The following is an 18,350-nucleotide window of genomic DNA, read 5'->3' as shown; positions in this document are numbered from 1 at the left end:
GTACCATGTGGTGAAAATATATTAGTTATCAAAAGTTTAATGATGGGTTAACCAAACAAAGAGAAGAAAATGGCTTTATGCTTAAACTTGGCAATGTTGCATGTTCTAATGAGCCCATAACACTTGTTAGAATATAAGACCTAAGGCCCCACACATCTTTTAGTGAATCCTTGGATAGTGTAGATGTTCTCGTGACTTTTCCTACATATGAACAATAACCAAAATTAGATCACGTAATCACAAATCATAATGATGGAGAACAATTGCGATGCCTCAAATTTGTTTGAGTATCATGAGAAATGAGTTGTGATTTAATAAAAAATGGTCCATTAGGTTATTGTTGCATCCTTGCGAGGTATGCAACCAATAGATTTTCAAGAATATATCTTAACAATTCTCCAATAATTTGTTTGAACCTTTTATGCAACCCTACTTTTGTAGGATAGATTCCAAATTTGCCATCTTATGATGGAAAGAGCATGATCGAAGATTTTGATTTGGATAGATCCAATGTAGGAAAATTCAACAAGAGAGAATTGGTTTCGATAGATCTAGTGTAGGAAAATTAAACAAGAGAGAAATCTATTGTTTGTTGTCAACTATTTTAAAGGCACCATTGTTTCATAGTAATGACCTTCCTAAAACTTAGAAATAAGCAAGATTCGAGCAATCATATCGATGTAAATGAGAATAGTATTGGCTCTCTATTATAGATTCTTGATTGCCATAAACAATGAGAGTCTTTTGATGGTTTAAATTTTGGATTATGGCCTTCAATCCAATAGTATTTTGTTTGTATGTAGAATATGCAACACAAGGATCATAAAATCATATTCACTAAGGGCAACTTGGGCATCTCTCTCTTTCTCTCTCTCTCTCCCCCCAAAAAAAAACCCCCATTGTTTCCAACCTTAACCATTTGCCTCCTTAAACTTTGAAAATGGTAGCATATTTTCATAAAGTTCTCAAACGAAACTTATGTAGTGATTAAACCTTCCATCTAGTGATTCAGTAATAGCTCTAAAGACTAGAACTAAAGAATCCACATAATGGTTCCCTTTTTGGGCTCTAGAAGAGTCAACAACAAGAATATTCATGTCCTAAGTATTAAGCCACTCGTTTGGCTCAATGGCAAATTGAAGTTATCAACCTCTTTTTCAAGGTTTTCAACACATGCCTTTAGAGAACAGACTTATCATCTACATTTGGCAATACAAATGATGCAATCCACTTAGATAGCTTGGAGAATGCATGGTTATGAAACAAATGATAAGCACAAGCTTATCAAAAGTCTTGTAAGTACTCCAGAATGTTCAAATAATAAGAAAAAGCACGATTATAAAAGAAAAATTTAGAAAATTCAAATCAAATTTAGTAGCTACATGTACTATTCTCAGCTTATTAAGAGATAGAAACAATAGCCTCAACAACATCCTATTGTTAACATGGGAGAGCCTAGCAAACATGCGACTAAAAGTCTCCAATTTTTGAAGTAATCTCCTTAGAGAAAATTCTTCAACTCATACAACAATCAAACACTACAGCCACCCTCAGGCGAAAAATCATCATTGCGAAAGGCTCACTCACGCTTATGATTTGCATGTTGCCTGCGATGTCGGCTTTGATACCGACTCCGACTTGGACTCCAATTCCAACTCCATCTCCAACTTCGACTCCAAGCACTCGACATCGTGTGAAGCGGGCCTTAGACTTAATTGCAGATTGTATGAAGCCAAAAAGAAGAAAAAGAAAAGAAAAGTGCGCGCGAGTTCGGCCGAAACATTAAAAGGAATGCCGATCGAGACCTAAGGAGAAGTGAGAGAAGCTTAGCTCGGCTGGATCGTACGCTTCTCTCGCAGGACTGTCGGGGTAGAAGCCTCGGAGGCCTCATTCGCCAACAGCACTGATCAAGCAGGACAGGCGGTTTCCATTAAAGCAGAGGCTGACTTTATGCCGTCCGTTTAAGAAGTCCAGTAGGCTACGGCTATGGCGGCGAGGAAGACGAGCTTCTCCCCGATTCCGCTATCTTTCCTCCTATCGCTGCTCCTGCTCGTCCTTTGCTGCACCCCTTGTCAATCCATCTTCGAGGACCAAGTCGGCGTCTGGGACTGGTAAGGCTTCTACAGTTTCCGCATTGGATATTTGGCTTAGCGTGCGGTTTCCTTAGATCCCAGGCCCATATGCACGTGTGCAATAAAAATCAAGTATGCAAAAAATAAAAAATAAATACATAAATAAATAAATAAATATATGCACTTGTTACAGCTTCCATATTGGGCTTTTGGCTTAGCCTGTTGTTCCCTCACATCTCTAAGGCACATATCCATGTATGCGATATATATCAAGTATGCAATAGTACATATTCCCTTATACCTGCAATCATGTTGCAATAAAAATAAAGCAGAAAACATGATTGCACTTATGCGTGCAATCTGTATTGTGCATGCTGTAAAATCAAGTAAAAAATACAGTTAATCATGTATATGTGTGATGTGTAACCACAAGGGGTTACAACCCTCTCTCCACAGGGGGACCGGGGACCAACCATCATAGGTTATGACACTATTTCCTAAAACGACCACATTGTCTTGTAGAAACTAAGGCCCTTTGCAAGTCAATAGACAAAGCCCTCTTTGTTGTACCTACCATCATTGCATTGGTAGCATTTATTTGTATTCCAAGTAGTAAGTCTCTATATGAGTCTCTATATGCAACATTGCACAATGTAGATGCTTGCACTATGAAATCTAGCTCTGTGTATGTGTGTGTGTAGAGAGAGAGAGAGAGAGAGAGAGAGAGAGAGAGAGAGAGAGAGAGAGAGAGAGAGAGAGAGAGAGAGAGAGAGAGAGAGAGAGAGCGCTTATTAAGGTCCTTGGGAGGTTAAAGTTGACCTATAGGACAAATTAGATAGTTTATCTATCCACACTTTTGTCCCTTGTAGGGACTTAGTGTCTTCTTTGGGATAATGTTGCCGACCTTTGCTTGTGTATCTTTTGGGATAATGTTGATTGGCTCTACCAAATCTATGAAAGGGACAATCTTGCATAACTTTGCTTGTAGAATTTATTTCTAGGATGATATCTTGAACTCTGGAGCAAGATTCTTTCTATCCCATCCCAAGAGGAGACCACTGATGCTTATCTCTCTCTTATTGCTTTCAATTCTCTCATTGCTTTTGAATACTGATATAACCTCTTCACAAAATGTGTTGAATTAGATGAATTCACTTTTTGTATTTGGTTGGTTAGTTCAGCTTGTAATGACTTTCTTATGGGCTCTTCCTTTGGTTTCTGTTGTTTTTTTTTTTCAATTTTTGCTATGTTTTAATGCGTTCTTCCTTCTCGATCATTTATTGCTTCATTACTGTCACTTTCCTTGAATTTTCTTAAACTCTTGTAGCAAGTAGGATATTGTCAGAGTGGAGCGGTGCGGAAGCGTAGGACTGAGAGAGAGAGAACGCAGAGAGAGAAGAGAGAGAAAGAGACAGTGGAAGATGAAGATCTGCTGTATAAAGTGTGCTGAATACAAAGATATGCAGATATATACACGGGCGCAGTGAGCTGGACTGCGTGTCTCCACCTTGACGATGCAACCTACTGTTCACCTCGAAGTCCGCTGCAGTCTGCACTGTCTCCTGTCTGAAATCTGCGAACAGAGACTGAATCTGCGCGTCACCGATTTGTAATCTGCGAGTAGAGAAGTGTAGGAGACTGCTGGAGATGTCGGCTATTTATAGCCAGAATTTGGACAAAACAGGGCGCATAAAATATCCTGTCGGTTGCATTAAATGCAGCCGACTGCCTGCACTGGTCGGACTGCCACGTGGCAGTCCGACTGTGCAGTCCAACTGCCTGTCCGACTGCACACTGGCTGCCACTGCACTGGCTGTGATCAGATCTCTAACACCCCCTCCCAGAGCCTGGGCAGGGCAGAAGCCTGAGGGATCTGGAATGTCGCCGAAGTAGAGCCTGGGGAAGTGCCTTCGTAAACAAGTCCGCAAGATTGTCCTCCGTCTTGCAGTACTCCACAGTGATAGTCTCATCCAGAAGCTTTTCTCGGATGAAGTGGTACTGGAGCTCTATGTGCTTCGTCCGGGCATGAAAAACAGGATTCCATGCCAAGGCAATGCAACTCTCATTGTCACATTGCAGCAAAGTAGGACGAGTCTGGGGATACCCAAGCTCCTCCAATAATCTCCGAAGCCACATAGCCTCACATGTGGTGGAAGACGCGGCCCGATACTCCGCCTCAGTAGTAGACGAAAGGGCTACCGTGGGCTGCTTCTCGCTACTCCATGAGATAACACCTGCACCCAAGGTAAAACAGTAACCTGTAATAGACCGCCTGTGGTTCACATCACCGGCCCAATCCGAGTCGCTCCAACTTGCAAGTACAAGATCTGAACCATCTGTCCCTGCGGGATAATGAATCCCTAAATCAGACGTCCCCCTCAAATACCGAAGTATCCTCTGAGTAGCCTGCCAATGCATCGTCTTAGGTTCACTCATGAACCCTGCCAAGAGCCCAACAGCAAAACAAAGATCAACCCTAGTGTTGAGAAGCCAAATCAAGGACCCAATCAACTGACGATAGCAGGAAGCATCCGCCATAGGAGAAGCTGAATGGGAAGTGGCCTTCTAGTTCGGATCCATAGGAGTAGAAAGGGCCCGACAATCCTCCATCTCAAAAGACACCAAGAGCTCCTGTACATATCTCTGTTGAGAGATGAAGATCCCCCTCTTAGATTGATAAATCTCATGGCCCAAAAAGAAATGGAGTAGACCCAAGTCCGTCATCTCGAACGTCCGATGTAAAGCTGACTTCATCTCTTGGACCTGCTGTGCATCATCACCTGTGACAATCAAATCATCAACATATAATACAAAAAGCACACAACCAAGTGTGAACATAAAGCTGCGGATCGGCCTTGGAATGCCGATAGCCCAACTGAGACTGGAGGAATGAATCAATCTTCTCGTTCCATGCACGCGGAGCCTGCTTGAGGCCATACAAGGCCTTCTTCAACCTGTAGACTTTCCCATCTGAAGATCCAAAGCCAGAAGGCTGCTCAACATAGATCTCCTCCTACAAATCACCATTGAGGAAGGCCGACTTCACATCCAACTGGTAAACAGGCCATCTCCTATGGCCAGCCAAGGCAAGAACAGCTCTAATGGTCGCCATACGAGCTGTGGGGGCAAAAGTATCATGACAATCAATCCCTAGGCGCTGTGCAAAACCTTTAGCAACAAGGCGAGCCTTGTGCTTATCCAAAGAACCATCGCTAAGGTATTTGGTCTTGAAGACCCACTTGATGCCAATCACCTTCTTATTCGAGGGGCGGGGCACGAGTGACCAAGTGCCATTCCTCTCAATAGACTCCAACTCGGCTTCCATAGCTTTCTTCCATGGTGCGGACTGTAAAGCCTCCTTCACGGAGGTGGGCTCTTGATCCTGCATTACACGGGTCATCAAACAATAGCTAGAGCAAACAAGCTCCGTAGAATGTGCCTGGGTGCCGCCGTGACCGCCGCGGATCATCCTGCGGTCCCCACTCCTCAGGAACCCCCTCGATCCCTGAATCACGGAGTGTGTCACGGGCCCAGCGAGGAGGCCGAACCTCCCCTCGTCGCTCTCCATCAGCAGAAGACTCTGGAATATCCACCAGTGGTAACTCCTCAGGGGTGACCGGTGGAACGGTAGACTCTGTGTTAGAAACAGAATCATAATCAAAAGGCACGGGCTCCAGTGGAACTGTAGAAGGAGCCCAACTCTCCCGCGGATCTCCAAGAACGGGATGCTCCTCACCCGTTGATATGGCCGGAACCTCCACAAACCGCACATCACGGCTAGTGTACACATCCCGCTTGACGGGATCATATAATCGATAGCCTTGGGACTGGGAACTGTAGCCAACAAATACCTGTCTTCGAGAAGCTGCTTCAAATTTATCACTGTGAGCCTTGGGAATGTGAACATAGGCATCACACCCAAAGACCCTAAAGTAAGAAACATCTGGCTTCGTCCCAAAGTAAGCCTCAAACGGGGTCATCCCTTCCACGGCCGAAGTAGGGGATTGATTAAGGATGTGGACTGCAGTAGCCACAGCCTCGGCCCACAGAACCTGAGGGGTCTGTCGGTGCTCCATCATGGTGCGCGCCATCTCGATCACACTGCGGTTCTTCTGTTCAAGAATGCCATTTTCTTGAGGAGTGTTGGTATTGGCAAACTCCTGGTGAATTCCTTTATCTGCACAAAACCGAGCAAACTCATTAGAAACAAATTCACCGCCCTTGTCGGATCGCAAGGTCTTCAACTTCCGGCCCGATCGGTTCTCCTCAAAGAGAAGCCAATCCTTGAAGTGTGAGAAAGCTTTTGACTTTAATGCCAAAAAATAGGCCCATGTCATCCTGCTGTAGTCATCTACGATCAGCATGAAGTACGAGCTCCCATGCAAGGACTCATTCCTCATAGGGCCACATAGATCCGTAGATACAAGCTCCATCGGTGAAGTAGACCGCCGCGAAGCTGTGTGGGGAATGGCATCCCTATGCTGCTTCCCCCAAATGCAAGAGACACATGGCTGCTGGCTTACCACTATATCCGGCAACCCTCGAACAAGCTGTCCACGTGACGCCCTCCGATCTGTACCTCCAAAGAAACCCGCTTCATAAGGGTCATCCGATTGTACATCTAATCAAGCTCCAGCCATATCTCCCGAGCCACCGTCAGGTGCTCGATGTGAGCGATCACGGCTGTAGTACATGATAGAAAAAGAAAGGAACGAATCCTGGCATTTAGTTTGTCCCAATGAGACTGAGCCTTGGCCAACTCCGCACGAGCATTGGAAGAGAGTTTGGACTCATCTCTTTCCGAGGGCCGGTCGATCTCCTCCTGTACCAGCTCCGCCAAATCATAGGACTCAAGGATGGCCAACATCATAACGCGCCAAATGCGGTAGTTGTCGCCGTCGAGCTTTTGATCTGCAGGAAGAGCCGGTAAGACAGGCACCTTCCGGTCCATAATCGACTGGAACTCGAAGTCAATCTTTGTAGACATCTTCACCTGTAATGCCTTCACAAACGCAAAAGCAACCCCCTCTGACTGGGAAAACTCAGCCTGCTAAGGCTCTTCCGCGTCCTGAACCTTTTTCACCCGCCGGAGGCGATGAAAAAGCAAACCTGCACTTGTAGGCTGAAAACTCAAACTTCCTCCGCGTCAAACAGCAGTAAACAGCAGCAAATCCACCACCTGGACTCCTTTCCTGCGCGACCACACTTGCTTCAGCCTTGTTCCAAGGCGCAGCCCTCCTGTCTGCCCTCAAACGCAAAAAACACAAATTTGTGTCGCGATAGAAACTCCTCTTCAGGTTGATTCTGCACTCAGTCAGCCCTCTAACACTGCTCTGATACCGAGTGCAGCGGTGCGGAAGCGTAGGACTGAGAGAGAGAGAACGCAGAGAGAGGAGAGAGAGAGACAGTGGAAGATGAAGATTTGCTGTATAAAGTGTGCTGAATACAAAGATATGCAGATATATACACGGGCGCAGTGCGCTGGACTGCGTGTCTCCACCTCGACGATGCAACCTACTGTTCACCTCGAAGTCCGCTGCAGTCTGCACTGTCTCCTGTCTGAAATCTGCAAACAGAGACTGAATCTGCGCGCGTCACCGGTCTGTAATCTGCGAGCGAGTGCAGCCGACTGCCTGCACTGGTCGGACTGCCACGTGGCAGTCCGATTGTCCGATTGTGCAGTCCGACTGCACACTGGCTGCCACTGCACTGGCTGTGATCAGATTTCTAATAGATGGTGGGAGTAAAGGGCCATCATGTCTTTTATATGTGCATGGGTGTGAACACACCCTTAGCACATTTGTACTTTCATATATATCTATCTAAAACCTAAAGAGGTACACACAAGAATTGTACCCAAGAACATCGTGTATCTCTCTCTCTCTGACTCTCACTCTCTACTCTTGCTCACGTTTTGCTCTCTACTTGACATTTTCATCGTTGGACATTGCATCGCCACTGCGCACTGCTCACTTCACACTGGTATCAAAGCACACAGACAGTGCACCCTTCCCTAAGCCAGTGACGGAGAGCAGGAGGCGTAGGTGAGCAGGAGCTTTAGATCCCAGATGTGGAACAATAGTTGGTAGGTCGTAGGTTGCAGGAGACGTGTTTGAGGCGACCAGGCTCAAGCCACACACTGTAGGCGACTTGCGATTGGACGAAACAGGACCACGTGACCAACTAGGCGATATGCAACTTGGTTCAGGTTGCGGACGAGATGGCAGCAAGGTTGACACGGACCGACGACCAGTATCAGTCACTACGAATGTGGCATGCGAGGCCAAGCGACGACGGGCAAAGGTCAACGCCTTTTTTTTTGGAAATATCTTTTTTTCCCTTCTTCATGGGGTGTTCACACGTAAAGGCACAAAGCCAAATTTTCCCTAAGAAAATTGGGGCTTTTCTTGGATTTGGGGACTTTAATGCAGAAGTGGACAATCTGACTCAGAAATTGCAAAATTAGTGCACAATTGCCCGTGAAATTTTGGGGTTTTCTCACATTTTGATGAAATTTCTTCAATTTCAGTGAAATTTGTGCACACCGGACCTGAAAAAATTTGGGAATTTGTCTAGCTTTGATGCAAGCAAGACACAACAGTGATATTTGTCTCAGAAATTGTAGGAATTTGTGACATTTTGCGTCTGACATTTGGGGCTTTTCATGTACATGCAAGAATTGGGCTGAAATTTACCCAATTTCTCGACATTGATGCACATTGGACCCCGTGCAATTTGGGGCTTTTGCTGTTTGGGCGAAATTTGTATGCCATTTGGTCATTTTATGTATATGCGGGTCTAATTCCATGCAATTTGGACACCTAGCACTTGGAAAAATTTGGGGGTTTTGTTGAAATTGCTCTATTTTGGCAAAATTGGCCTATTCTATGCATGTCAGAGACAATGCAGATGCATGGTTGATGCTTTGAGCACAAACATTTTGGGGCTTTTGACCGTGCGTGTATCAAATTTTGTGCTCGTGGGTGCATGTACAACTGAAATTGCAGCTAAAATTTGGGACTTCTCATGTAATGTGATGTATTTGACCTTGGAACAGCTGTAATCAGTTGTGGAGTGCTGTAGCACAAGGTTTTGTGCTTCTGAAAATTTATTTGCAGATCTGAAATTTCTAACTTTACGTGGTTATTTATTGTTGGTTGGTACTTGTTTGTACCTTGGTCACTTGTGTGATAGTTTGGGCTTGCCTTTGCTGAATCTTTGGTCACATTTGGGCTGAAAATCATGGCTGGCAATAGTGACAGCAGTCATCTCATGCACGTTAAGAAGCCTGAAGGAGCACATAACCTTGCAATCTGGCAAAAATAGTGCTATAATATCCTGTTGCAGAAGAAGTAGGCAAGGCCGATTAAGACCAAAGGGGCAAAGCTCGTAGATATGGAACATGAAGATTGGGATGAGCTAAATGAGCTTGCACGCTCAACCATCGAGCTATTGATTTCTGATGCCTTGCTGTTTAACATTGAAGGTTTGGATTCTGCCTATGTTATTTGGACTCGATTGGAAGAACTATATGTCCAGAAGAGCGCCGCAAGCAAAATTTTCTAGCTGAAAAAGCTTATGGATTTGCGTATGAAAGAGAGTACAGCAATGTCTACTCGCTTGAGTGAGTTTAACTTTATTTTCAGGTAGCTGGTTGCCTTGAAGTTCATGATTGATGAAGAATTTAAGGCTACGTTTTTGCTTTGCACTCTGCCGGTGAGTTGGGATACATTCAGGACTGCTATGAGTAATTCTAATGCAATACTTTTGTATCTTGATGTAGAAAATGCTCTACTCATGGAAGAAATGAATCGGTAGAACAATACATTCAGTAAGTCTTCTAGTGCTTTGCATACTAGGGACAGATCACAGTAGAACGGCAAATCTGATAGCAAGGGACGCAATAAATCACGTGGTAAGGATGTTGAATGCCATCATTGTGGCAGGGTCACTTTAAACGTGACTGCTACAAATGGAAGAAAGAGAAAGGAAAGGACAAGAATATAGATGATAGTAAGGAAGAGAAGAAAGAGAGACAGCCTAAGAAGAGTAGTATCAAAATTGAAGAGGTGAACGTAGTCACTCATGACAATGACAGTGGGAATGATATACTCTTTGTCTCTTCACACTTTAGTACACATGCTTTACTTGCAGTTACGGATGATGACATGCACACTTAGATTCTAGAATCAAGTGCTTCTTTTCATGTCACTTCTCATTGTGAGTGGTTTTTTGACTATATAGGGGGTCAACATGGTGTTATCCATCTTGGGGACAACTATGCATGTGACATTGCACGTATTGGCAGTGTGCAGTTGCAGTTTCAGCATGGTTCTACCTTCACACTTCAGCATGTACGGCATGTACCTTAGCTCAAGAAGAGCTTGATTAGCACAGGGTAGCTAAATGATGATGGATTTCATACCACCTTTGGTGATGGGAAATGGAAGATCAGTAAGGGATCTAGAGTGATTGCCAGAGGCTGTAAGAGTAATACCTTGTATCCTCTCCATGTATTTAGTGTGCGTGACCATGTTGTTGCCGTGACCGAGCAGCCAAGTGTTTCTTTGTGGTATGGCCGGTTGGGACACATGAGTTAAACTGGAATGAAAGTGCTTTCTCGTTTGGGTTATTCGCCTTGTCTTCATTATGCTGATTTTGAGCATTGTGGTCATTGTGTTTATGGTAAACATTCACAGACGTCTCATAAGAAGTCTCTTTCGCTAAAATATTCTCCTCTAGAGTTAGTACATTCCGATGTATGTTAGATGCCAGGGTTATCTTTAGGGGAAAAGAAATACTTTGTCACCTTTGTTGATGATGCTACATGGAAGGTATGGGTTTATCCTATTCATAGATATAATCCTATGGACCTTCTCAGTCTTTTCTAGTTGTTTATGGATGCAATCTTCTTGGAAGATAACATCATTGTTGCGTATTACTTTTCTTTTCTTGGGATCCCATAATCTATATCCCATTTCACCTTCATTACCATATCCTAGGAAAATACATTTACAGGACTATGGCTTAAGTTTGTTGCGTTCTTCCTTACATATGTGCACAAATGCTTTGCAGCCAAATACTTTCAAGTGTGCATACGAATGTGGCTTGCTCGACCACGCTTCTTGGGGAACTTCCTCCCCCCTCCCAAAGACTGGTTTGGTGAACGATTAATCAAGTGTACGGCTGTCATAACAGTCTCTGTCCAAAAACCATGGGGTAATGCAGCATGAGACAGCATCGTATGGGCCTTATCCTGTATCGTCCGATTCATATGCTCTGCAACTCCATTTTGGGATGGATTATGAGGGGCAGTGAGCTTCCTCTTTATTCCTTTGCTGTCACAAAATGCCTGAAAGGCCTTGGACACATATTCCCTACCATTGTTAGAGCGAAGACACTCAAGTGTCTTATCAAGCTGATTTTCAACCAATGCCAGTAAACAATGATCATTGGGTTAGGAGATCGTCTAGGGCTACTAGACAACTTGATAGATTCGTTCTTGGTGCTGTCTTGCTTCAAGGAAGCAATGGACAGATAGGACAATAAAAAATGGTATAAAGCCATGTTGTCAGAGATGGAATCTCTTGAGAAAAATGACACTTGGGACTTGGTGCAGTTGCCTAAAGAGCAGAAAACCCTTCCATGCAAATGGGTTACAAGATGAAGGTCACTTTTGGTTCCTCGCCAAAGTACAAAGTAAGATTGGTTGCAAAGGGGTACAAATAGGAACATGGAGTTGACTTTGATGAGATTTTCTCTCCTATAGTCAAGATGACTACATTGAGAACCATTTTGGGCTTGGTTGCAGCTGAAGATATGAAGCTTATACAGATGGATGTAATGACTGCATTCTTACATTGTGATCTGCATGAAGACATATATATGTAGCACCTTGAAGGGTTTGTGGCAAAAGGGAAAGAGAAGATAATTTGTAAACTCAAAAGGAGTTTGTATGGACTAAAACAAGCACCAAGAGAATGGTATCATAAGTTTGATACATTTATGTAGTCTCAAGGTTTTCATAGAAGTCAAGTGGATCATTGCTTGTACACCAAGAAGATAGTAGATGACAGCTTGATTATCTTGGTTTTGTATGTTGATGACATACTGATTGCTGGGAGGAATACTCATGCCTTGGACTCACTGAAGCAAAGTCTTTATGGCAAATTTGACATGAAGGATCTTGGTGATACAAATCACATTCTTGGCATGCGAATACTCAGAGATAGGTCAAAAGGATTACTCTATCTATCTTAGCAAGAGTATATCTCCAAGGTTTTGTGGCGTTTCAATATGGAGAGGGGAAAACAATTGGGGTTCCATTGCCTTCATATGTGAAACTCAGTGCAGAGGACAGCCCTACATCTGATGATGAGAAGACTGAAATGGCCAAGATACCATATGCTTCAGTTATTGGCAGTTTGATGTATGCTATGGTTGCTACACGTCCTAACATTGCCTTTGCAGTGGGAGTGTTTAGCAGATACATGGAAAACCCTGGTAAGAAGCATATTGGGAAGCAGTGAAAGGTATTATGAGATACCTCAAAGGTACAAAGGATTTGTGTATCTGCTTTGGAAAGTAGAAGGCATCTGTCGTTGGCTTTACGGATGCAGACTATGCTGGTCATGCGGATTGCAGAAAGTCCACTTTTGGGTATGTGTTTACCTTCACATGAGGAGCAGTCTCTTGGATTTCCAGGCTACAAAAGTGTGTTGCATTGTCTACTACAGAGGCAGAGTATGTGATTGCCACTGAGGCATGTAAGGAGGCTTTATGGCTTTCACGTCTAGTGGGGAGCTTGGTATTAGAGAGTTACATGTTCTGCATTGTGATAGTCAGAGTACTATCATGCTAGCATGGAATCCCGTCTTTCATGCAAAGACAAAGCACATACAGGTGAAGTATCACTTCATTAGAGATGTACTTGACAGCAAGAGCATTGAGCTTGTCAAAGTGCATACAGGTGATAATCTTGTAGATATTCTCACGAAGGGTCTTCTAGCAGAGCGGTTTGCTCATTGTTGACAGATGATGGGAGTTGGATAGGTATGTGTATTTCAGCTTTGTGCATACCTAGACTTAGTTGATTCTTTTCTCCTCTTAAGGCACATTGCCTTTAGGTGGTAGGTTGTTGGAAATAAAGGGCCATCGTGCCTTTTATATGTGCATGGGTGTAAACACACCCTTAGCACATTTGTACTTTCATATATGTCTATCTAAAACCTAAAGAGGTACACACAAGAATTGTACCCAAGAACATTGTGCATCTCTCTCTCTGACTCTGACTCTCTACTCTTGCTCACGTTTTGCTCTCTACCTGACATTTTTATCGCCGGACATTGCATCGCCATTGCGCATCGCTCACTTCACAGGATTCCCATGGTGAAGGCTTTGTTGTTGGTGGGGAATATGGTTTATCCATGTCTTAAACAAGCTTGCCCCTCTGCTCTCTTACCTTGGATCTTAGCCCATTCACTAAGCTCATGTTTCAATACCAATCCATATATTTAAGCTAGTGTGTGGTCGATCATGATGGTCTTGTAGTCTTGGTAGGTCATTGGGCAATTGACGAGTTCACTTTGCTTGATGCCTTGATTGCTTTGAGGTAGGACGACTTGGGGGGAAAAAATGGGCTTGAGCTATCTTGATAGTCTCCTCCTAGTTTTAGTTTTGGGCTTGAGAGGGGGCATTGGGCTAAAAAACGCATTATAAACTGAGTGGCTCTTTATTATAGTCCCAGAACTCAATTGATACAATAGATTCGTTAAACTGTGTATGTTTCTAGAGAATGTTTGTATCCCATAAGCCAAACCCTAATTTGGGAGAATCCATACTTCTGAATATAGATAAGTTTCCTACCACTCAGCCTTAACCTTGTTTTGTAGATTGTTTTGCACCCCATAAGCCAAACCCTAATTCGGGAGAATCCACACTTCTGAATATAGATAAGCTTCCTACCACTCAGCCGTAACCTTGTTTTGCAGATTATTGACACCTTTCTACTCTTCTCCATCAACTGGCTACTTGTTTCAGCAATGCCAAATTAGTTGCTATTGCCTTCATTTAGACTTGATATATTGTTGTTTGCAAGCTTGCCAAATTATTAGCCAGACTTGCATTTACTATTTTATGTTGTCACGTGCATTGCCATGCTAAATTCCTAGCGTTTTGTAGATTTTTGTAGTTGCTTGGCTGCCACATTAGAATCGAGTTTGCACGTTGCTGATTCTTTTTCCATGTGCCTCATTTGACACCGATTCAGTCTTTATGGAGTGTGTGTGTTGATCCTAGACTTCTTTAGAGGCTATCTGTTGTGATTTAGGATCCATTAGAGTATGACACACTCTCTAGCCATACACTCTATCCCAATCCTAGAGACACGGAAGTTTGGGGTTCACTATTTACTTTGCATAGTCTGTTTGTTGCATTGAGCATCGTATATATTCATTAATCCATTATTCATCTTTAGTGTTCATTGTTTACAAATTGTCCTAACCCTAAAATGAAACGTCCCCTTGGAATCCAACGTGCACATGAGACATGACATAAGCCACATTCATGAATATTGGGGATTGGACATTATACATACCTCTTAGCCATAGAGCCAAATGGGCTTTTTTTTGAGCTTGAAAGCTCGCAACACTTTGGGTCACAACCACCGTTCCGGTGTATAGCTGTGTTGGTCAACGGACCAAGAGTCCAAGAGTGGTGATGATCACACAATGATGTGTACAATAGGGCCTTGAGTCTTGTAAATAGGACCTGATTGCCCTAACCCCTAGGTGTCCTTAGTGTATTTGTACTAGGTCACTTCATAATCATAATGACCAATGCTACTAGTGCATATCCAAATGTCCAAGGATGTAACACTTTCCTCTTTATGAATGATTGTTGTTCTTTAGTAATATCCTTTGAGGCGAAGCGAGCAAAATGACTCTTTAACGAACAAATCGACTCCCGAGTAGCCTCTGCCTCCATGTTGTTTTTTTCACTTGACTAAATACTTAGGATAAACGGTTCGACATGATTACTTAGTTGTAAGGTTGAGAACCAACTCGGGTTCGAGTGGAATATAATGAGCTGTATTCTTGAGTTGTGGAACTTCCTTAATTGGAACAATTAGTTCGCCTTGTTCGAATCTTTCTTTCAAACGACTAATGTGGAACACAATGTAAACTTGAATTTTTGACAGTAAATCTAGCTTATAGGATGTGCTACTTGTCTTCTTGGTAATCTAAAACGAACCACAAGACTTTGAAGATAAATTATAGCATGTCTCAATAGTCATCGAATTAGAGTTCTTTGGGATTCAAGGTAAATCCACATGCCCTTCCGAAGCTCTCGAGGAGTAATGTTAGCTAGCATAAAACATGGCACGATTCTAGGCCGTTTTAATGCTTTTCCTAGCAATCATCAATATTTTTTGCATATTGTGTAGAAAGCCAACCACAGACTGCATTTTCATCCCCTTGAGCTTGATAGCAATTGGTGGTTTCGGCTTGTAGCCGTTTATAAGCGTAAACAAACTATAACCAATAGTTGAATGCTTAGCAATTGTTATAAGCGAACTCAATCAGAGGAAGGTAACACTCCCAATCATATTGTCTATGGGGGATATATGTACGCAACATATTTGGTTTGTCCTTTTGATACACCCATCGATCTCAGGATGTGCTGAGGATTGACATGGACAATCTAGTTTCCAAGGATCTTGGGCATTGACATTTTGTTGGGTAAACCATAAAGTCTGTAAAGATGTTGAATAAAGAGACCAGCCAACTCGTGGCTTTTCACAATCAACTTTGTAGGAATGAATTGAGCCATTTTTGTCAATTAGTCGACCACAATCCAAATTGTGCCATGACCTCGATTCGAATAGGGTAATCCTACTACAAAGTCCATAGACATGCTACTTCACTTCCTATTGGTGATTTGTAAAGAATATTACATCCTTGCTTGTTTATGCCATTTGGTTTTATTAAGTTGACATTGTAGACTTATGCACATAAGATTCAACCATAGTCTTGATGTGTGGCCGATAAAAGTTGGAAGCAACTAAGACTAATATCTGATGTATGCTAGCGTGTCCAGTGCTCAGAGTATTGTGATGCTATTTTCTTGAAGATATCGTAATTGTCGAGTGCACATACTTTACCTTGTTAAGTAATCCATCATGAATGAAATACTTTTTTGTTGTCTTTCTCTTGGTAGCTGGCTTTCGGGTGTTCGAACCGCTAGAGCTTCCTAGGCTACTAGATGCCTCTTGAACTAGTTGCTAGATCTTACCAAAGTGAAGATCATGTTGGCAATGCCCTTTGAGAGAAAGATAGAAATCAGTCCAAATTTCATAGAAGGATAAGACATTAACTTTGATAATTCGAGTAAAAATCATATTAGTTGTGCTCTTTTTATAGTGAATCTTGAAGTCAAATGCTTGCATAAGCTTTGCCTATCTCGCTTTGTGGCCATATAGATCGGGTTGATCACAAATGTATTTTAACGAATGGTATGAATTGAGTGCCATACAAATAATGACACCATATTTTAAGTGCATGGATGATTGGTAAGTGTTGTGAGCTTATAGATCTCAAATATAATGTATCAGCCGCCTAGATAAAAAACAATACCCATGGCACAATAACTTGTATTCATATAAACCTCAAAAGGTTAATTCATGTGGGGTATGGAGCTCACGTGCATGACCGGCAAGCTATGGTGAATGGGACTTCACAGAGAGAGAGAGAGAGAGAGAGAGAGAGAGAGAGAGAGAGAGATTTACGAAAAAAAAAAGAGAGAGAGAGAGCTCTTGCAAGTACACACAAATTGAAAGATAGATTGATAAAAATGAGATTAAAGTACAAGTGATAGGGCTTGAATATAAAGGCTAAGATTTCTACCTACACCTTTGACCCTTAAAAGGTGTTCATACCTAAACACGCTTTTGCACACAATAATGTGTGTTCACTCATGAGAATAGAGGTAACTAATCCCTCTTTGGGTCATGGGTGATTGAACGCGTGACACAAAACACATGAAAAAGGAAAAGGGAAGGTCTTATCTTCAAGAGGTAGTGTCTAATCTTGTACAATGGCTGTGAAAAAGGAGATATAGAAATGAGAGAGAGACAATAGGGGATAGGTCATGGCATGGTTTACCCAGAAGCTTAGGGACTTGAAGCAAGATAGGGTCAAGAGATACGTGTGCATGGCTCAGAGGCTAATCCAAAGCCAACGTGGCTTAGAGGCACTCAACACACAACTAGAGGCCAAATTGACAGGTATAGCTTTCGAGATCAACTCAAAGGTCATGCACAAAGTGGTTGGAGTCCCCCTTGAAACATAACTCCTTTGTGAACCAGATGGAAAGGAAACTGAAAGCGATACAACTCATTTTGGATTAAAATGTGGGCAAAGGATCCCACACAATTGCAATAGGTGATGGAAAGGTCTTAGCACATGTGTAACCATGGCCAATGTCTAATTTCAAGCACACATTTTTATATTTTAATTGTCAATTTTTATATTTTTAAATGTTTTTATTGGGATAAAAAATCCCCCCTTGATGTTGATGTCGAGGATACAACGATTAGTGTCGATCCCTTGTGATAGCGTTGCCAAGCACTAGACGCTTGGTGGGTCATTTTTTGACCAATGTCAAAGGTGAGCACTCGGGTGTGAATGATTCATCAAAGGACTCGACTTGATTTCTAAGGACTTCAATATGAAAAGCCCTAGATTTTGGAGAAGAAATTTAAAGAAATTTTGAAGAAAATTGAAAAGCCCCAAATGTGTGTGAAGGAATTTTGAGAATTTTTAATCAAGGTCAAATCCACCCTTTTTTCTTTGAAGAGATTTGAGGTTTTGGAAGAAATTTCCAAATATCATTGACTCCGTAGGATGTGATGCGCATGGTGCGATCAGGGAATGTCGTGAGAGTTGTCAGGCAGGTCATATTTGGTGGATGAGAATGAAGAACCATGAGGTGTTGGATAAGATATAGGGAGGAGGTGGTGGAGGGAAAAGGGAGGAGGAGGTGGGTAAGCAGAGCTATGTTGATAGCATCCAATTGGTGTTGATTGATGTGGAGGCACTAGAACATGAATGTTTTCGAAAGCACCGGTGAAGGTGGAGGCACCTGAACACATAAGCCCTGTTCAATAGACGACTAGGGCGCAACAAAATGACTAGAAGGCCCACTAGGTAATGCCGTGGAGGCAAATTGTGGTACCAACTTAGCCACAGTCGCTGGTGGTTGGGTGGCATTTCTAAGTTG

At 42.8% G+C, this 18,350-nt stretch overlaps 1 protein-coding gene across 1 annotated transcript in view; it reads left to right on the top strand.

Moving 5' to 3' along the window:
* The first annotated feature begins 1,774 nt into the window (after positions 1 to 1,774).
* Positions 1,775 to 18,350, top strand: part of LOC148027528 (uncharacterized) — a 94,368-nt gene continuing 77,792 nt past the window's right edge. The window contains exon 1 of the mRNA XM_087689259.1: positions 1,775 to 2,111. Within this exon, the coding sequence (XP_087545385.1) occupies positions 1,987 to 2,111 (125 nt within the window). The 5' untranslated portion in view covers positions 1,775 to 1,986. The remainder of the gene's footprint in view (positions 2,112 to 18,350) is intronic.

Source organism: Lygodium microphyllum, chromosome 12 (genome assembly GCF_053477565.2).
Source record: "Lygodium microphyllum isolate KBCC chromosome 12, Lygodium_microphyllum_v1.1.10, whole genome shotgun sequence".
NCBI lineage: Eukaryota > Viridiplantae > Streptophyta > Polypodiopsida > Schizaeales > Lygodiaceae > Lygodium > Lygodium microphyllum.
The sequence above is the reverse complement of the archived record's forward strand: the minus strand, read 5'-3'. Positions and strand labels throughout refer to the sequence as shown.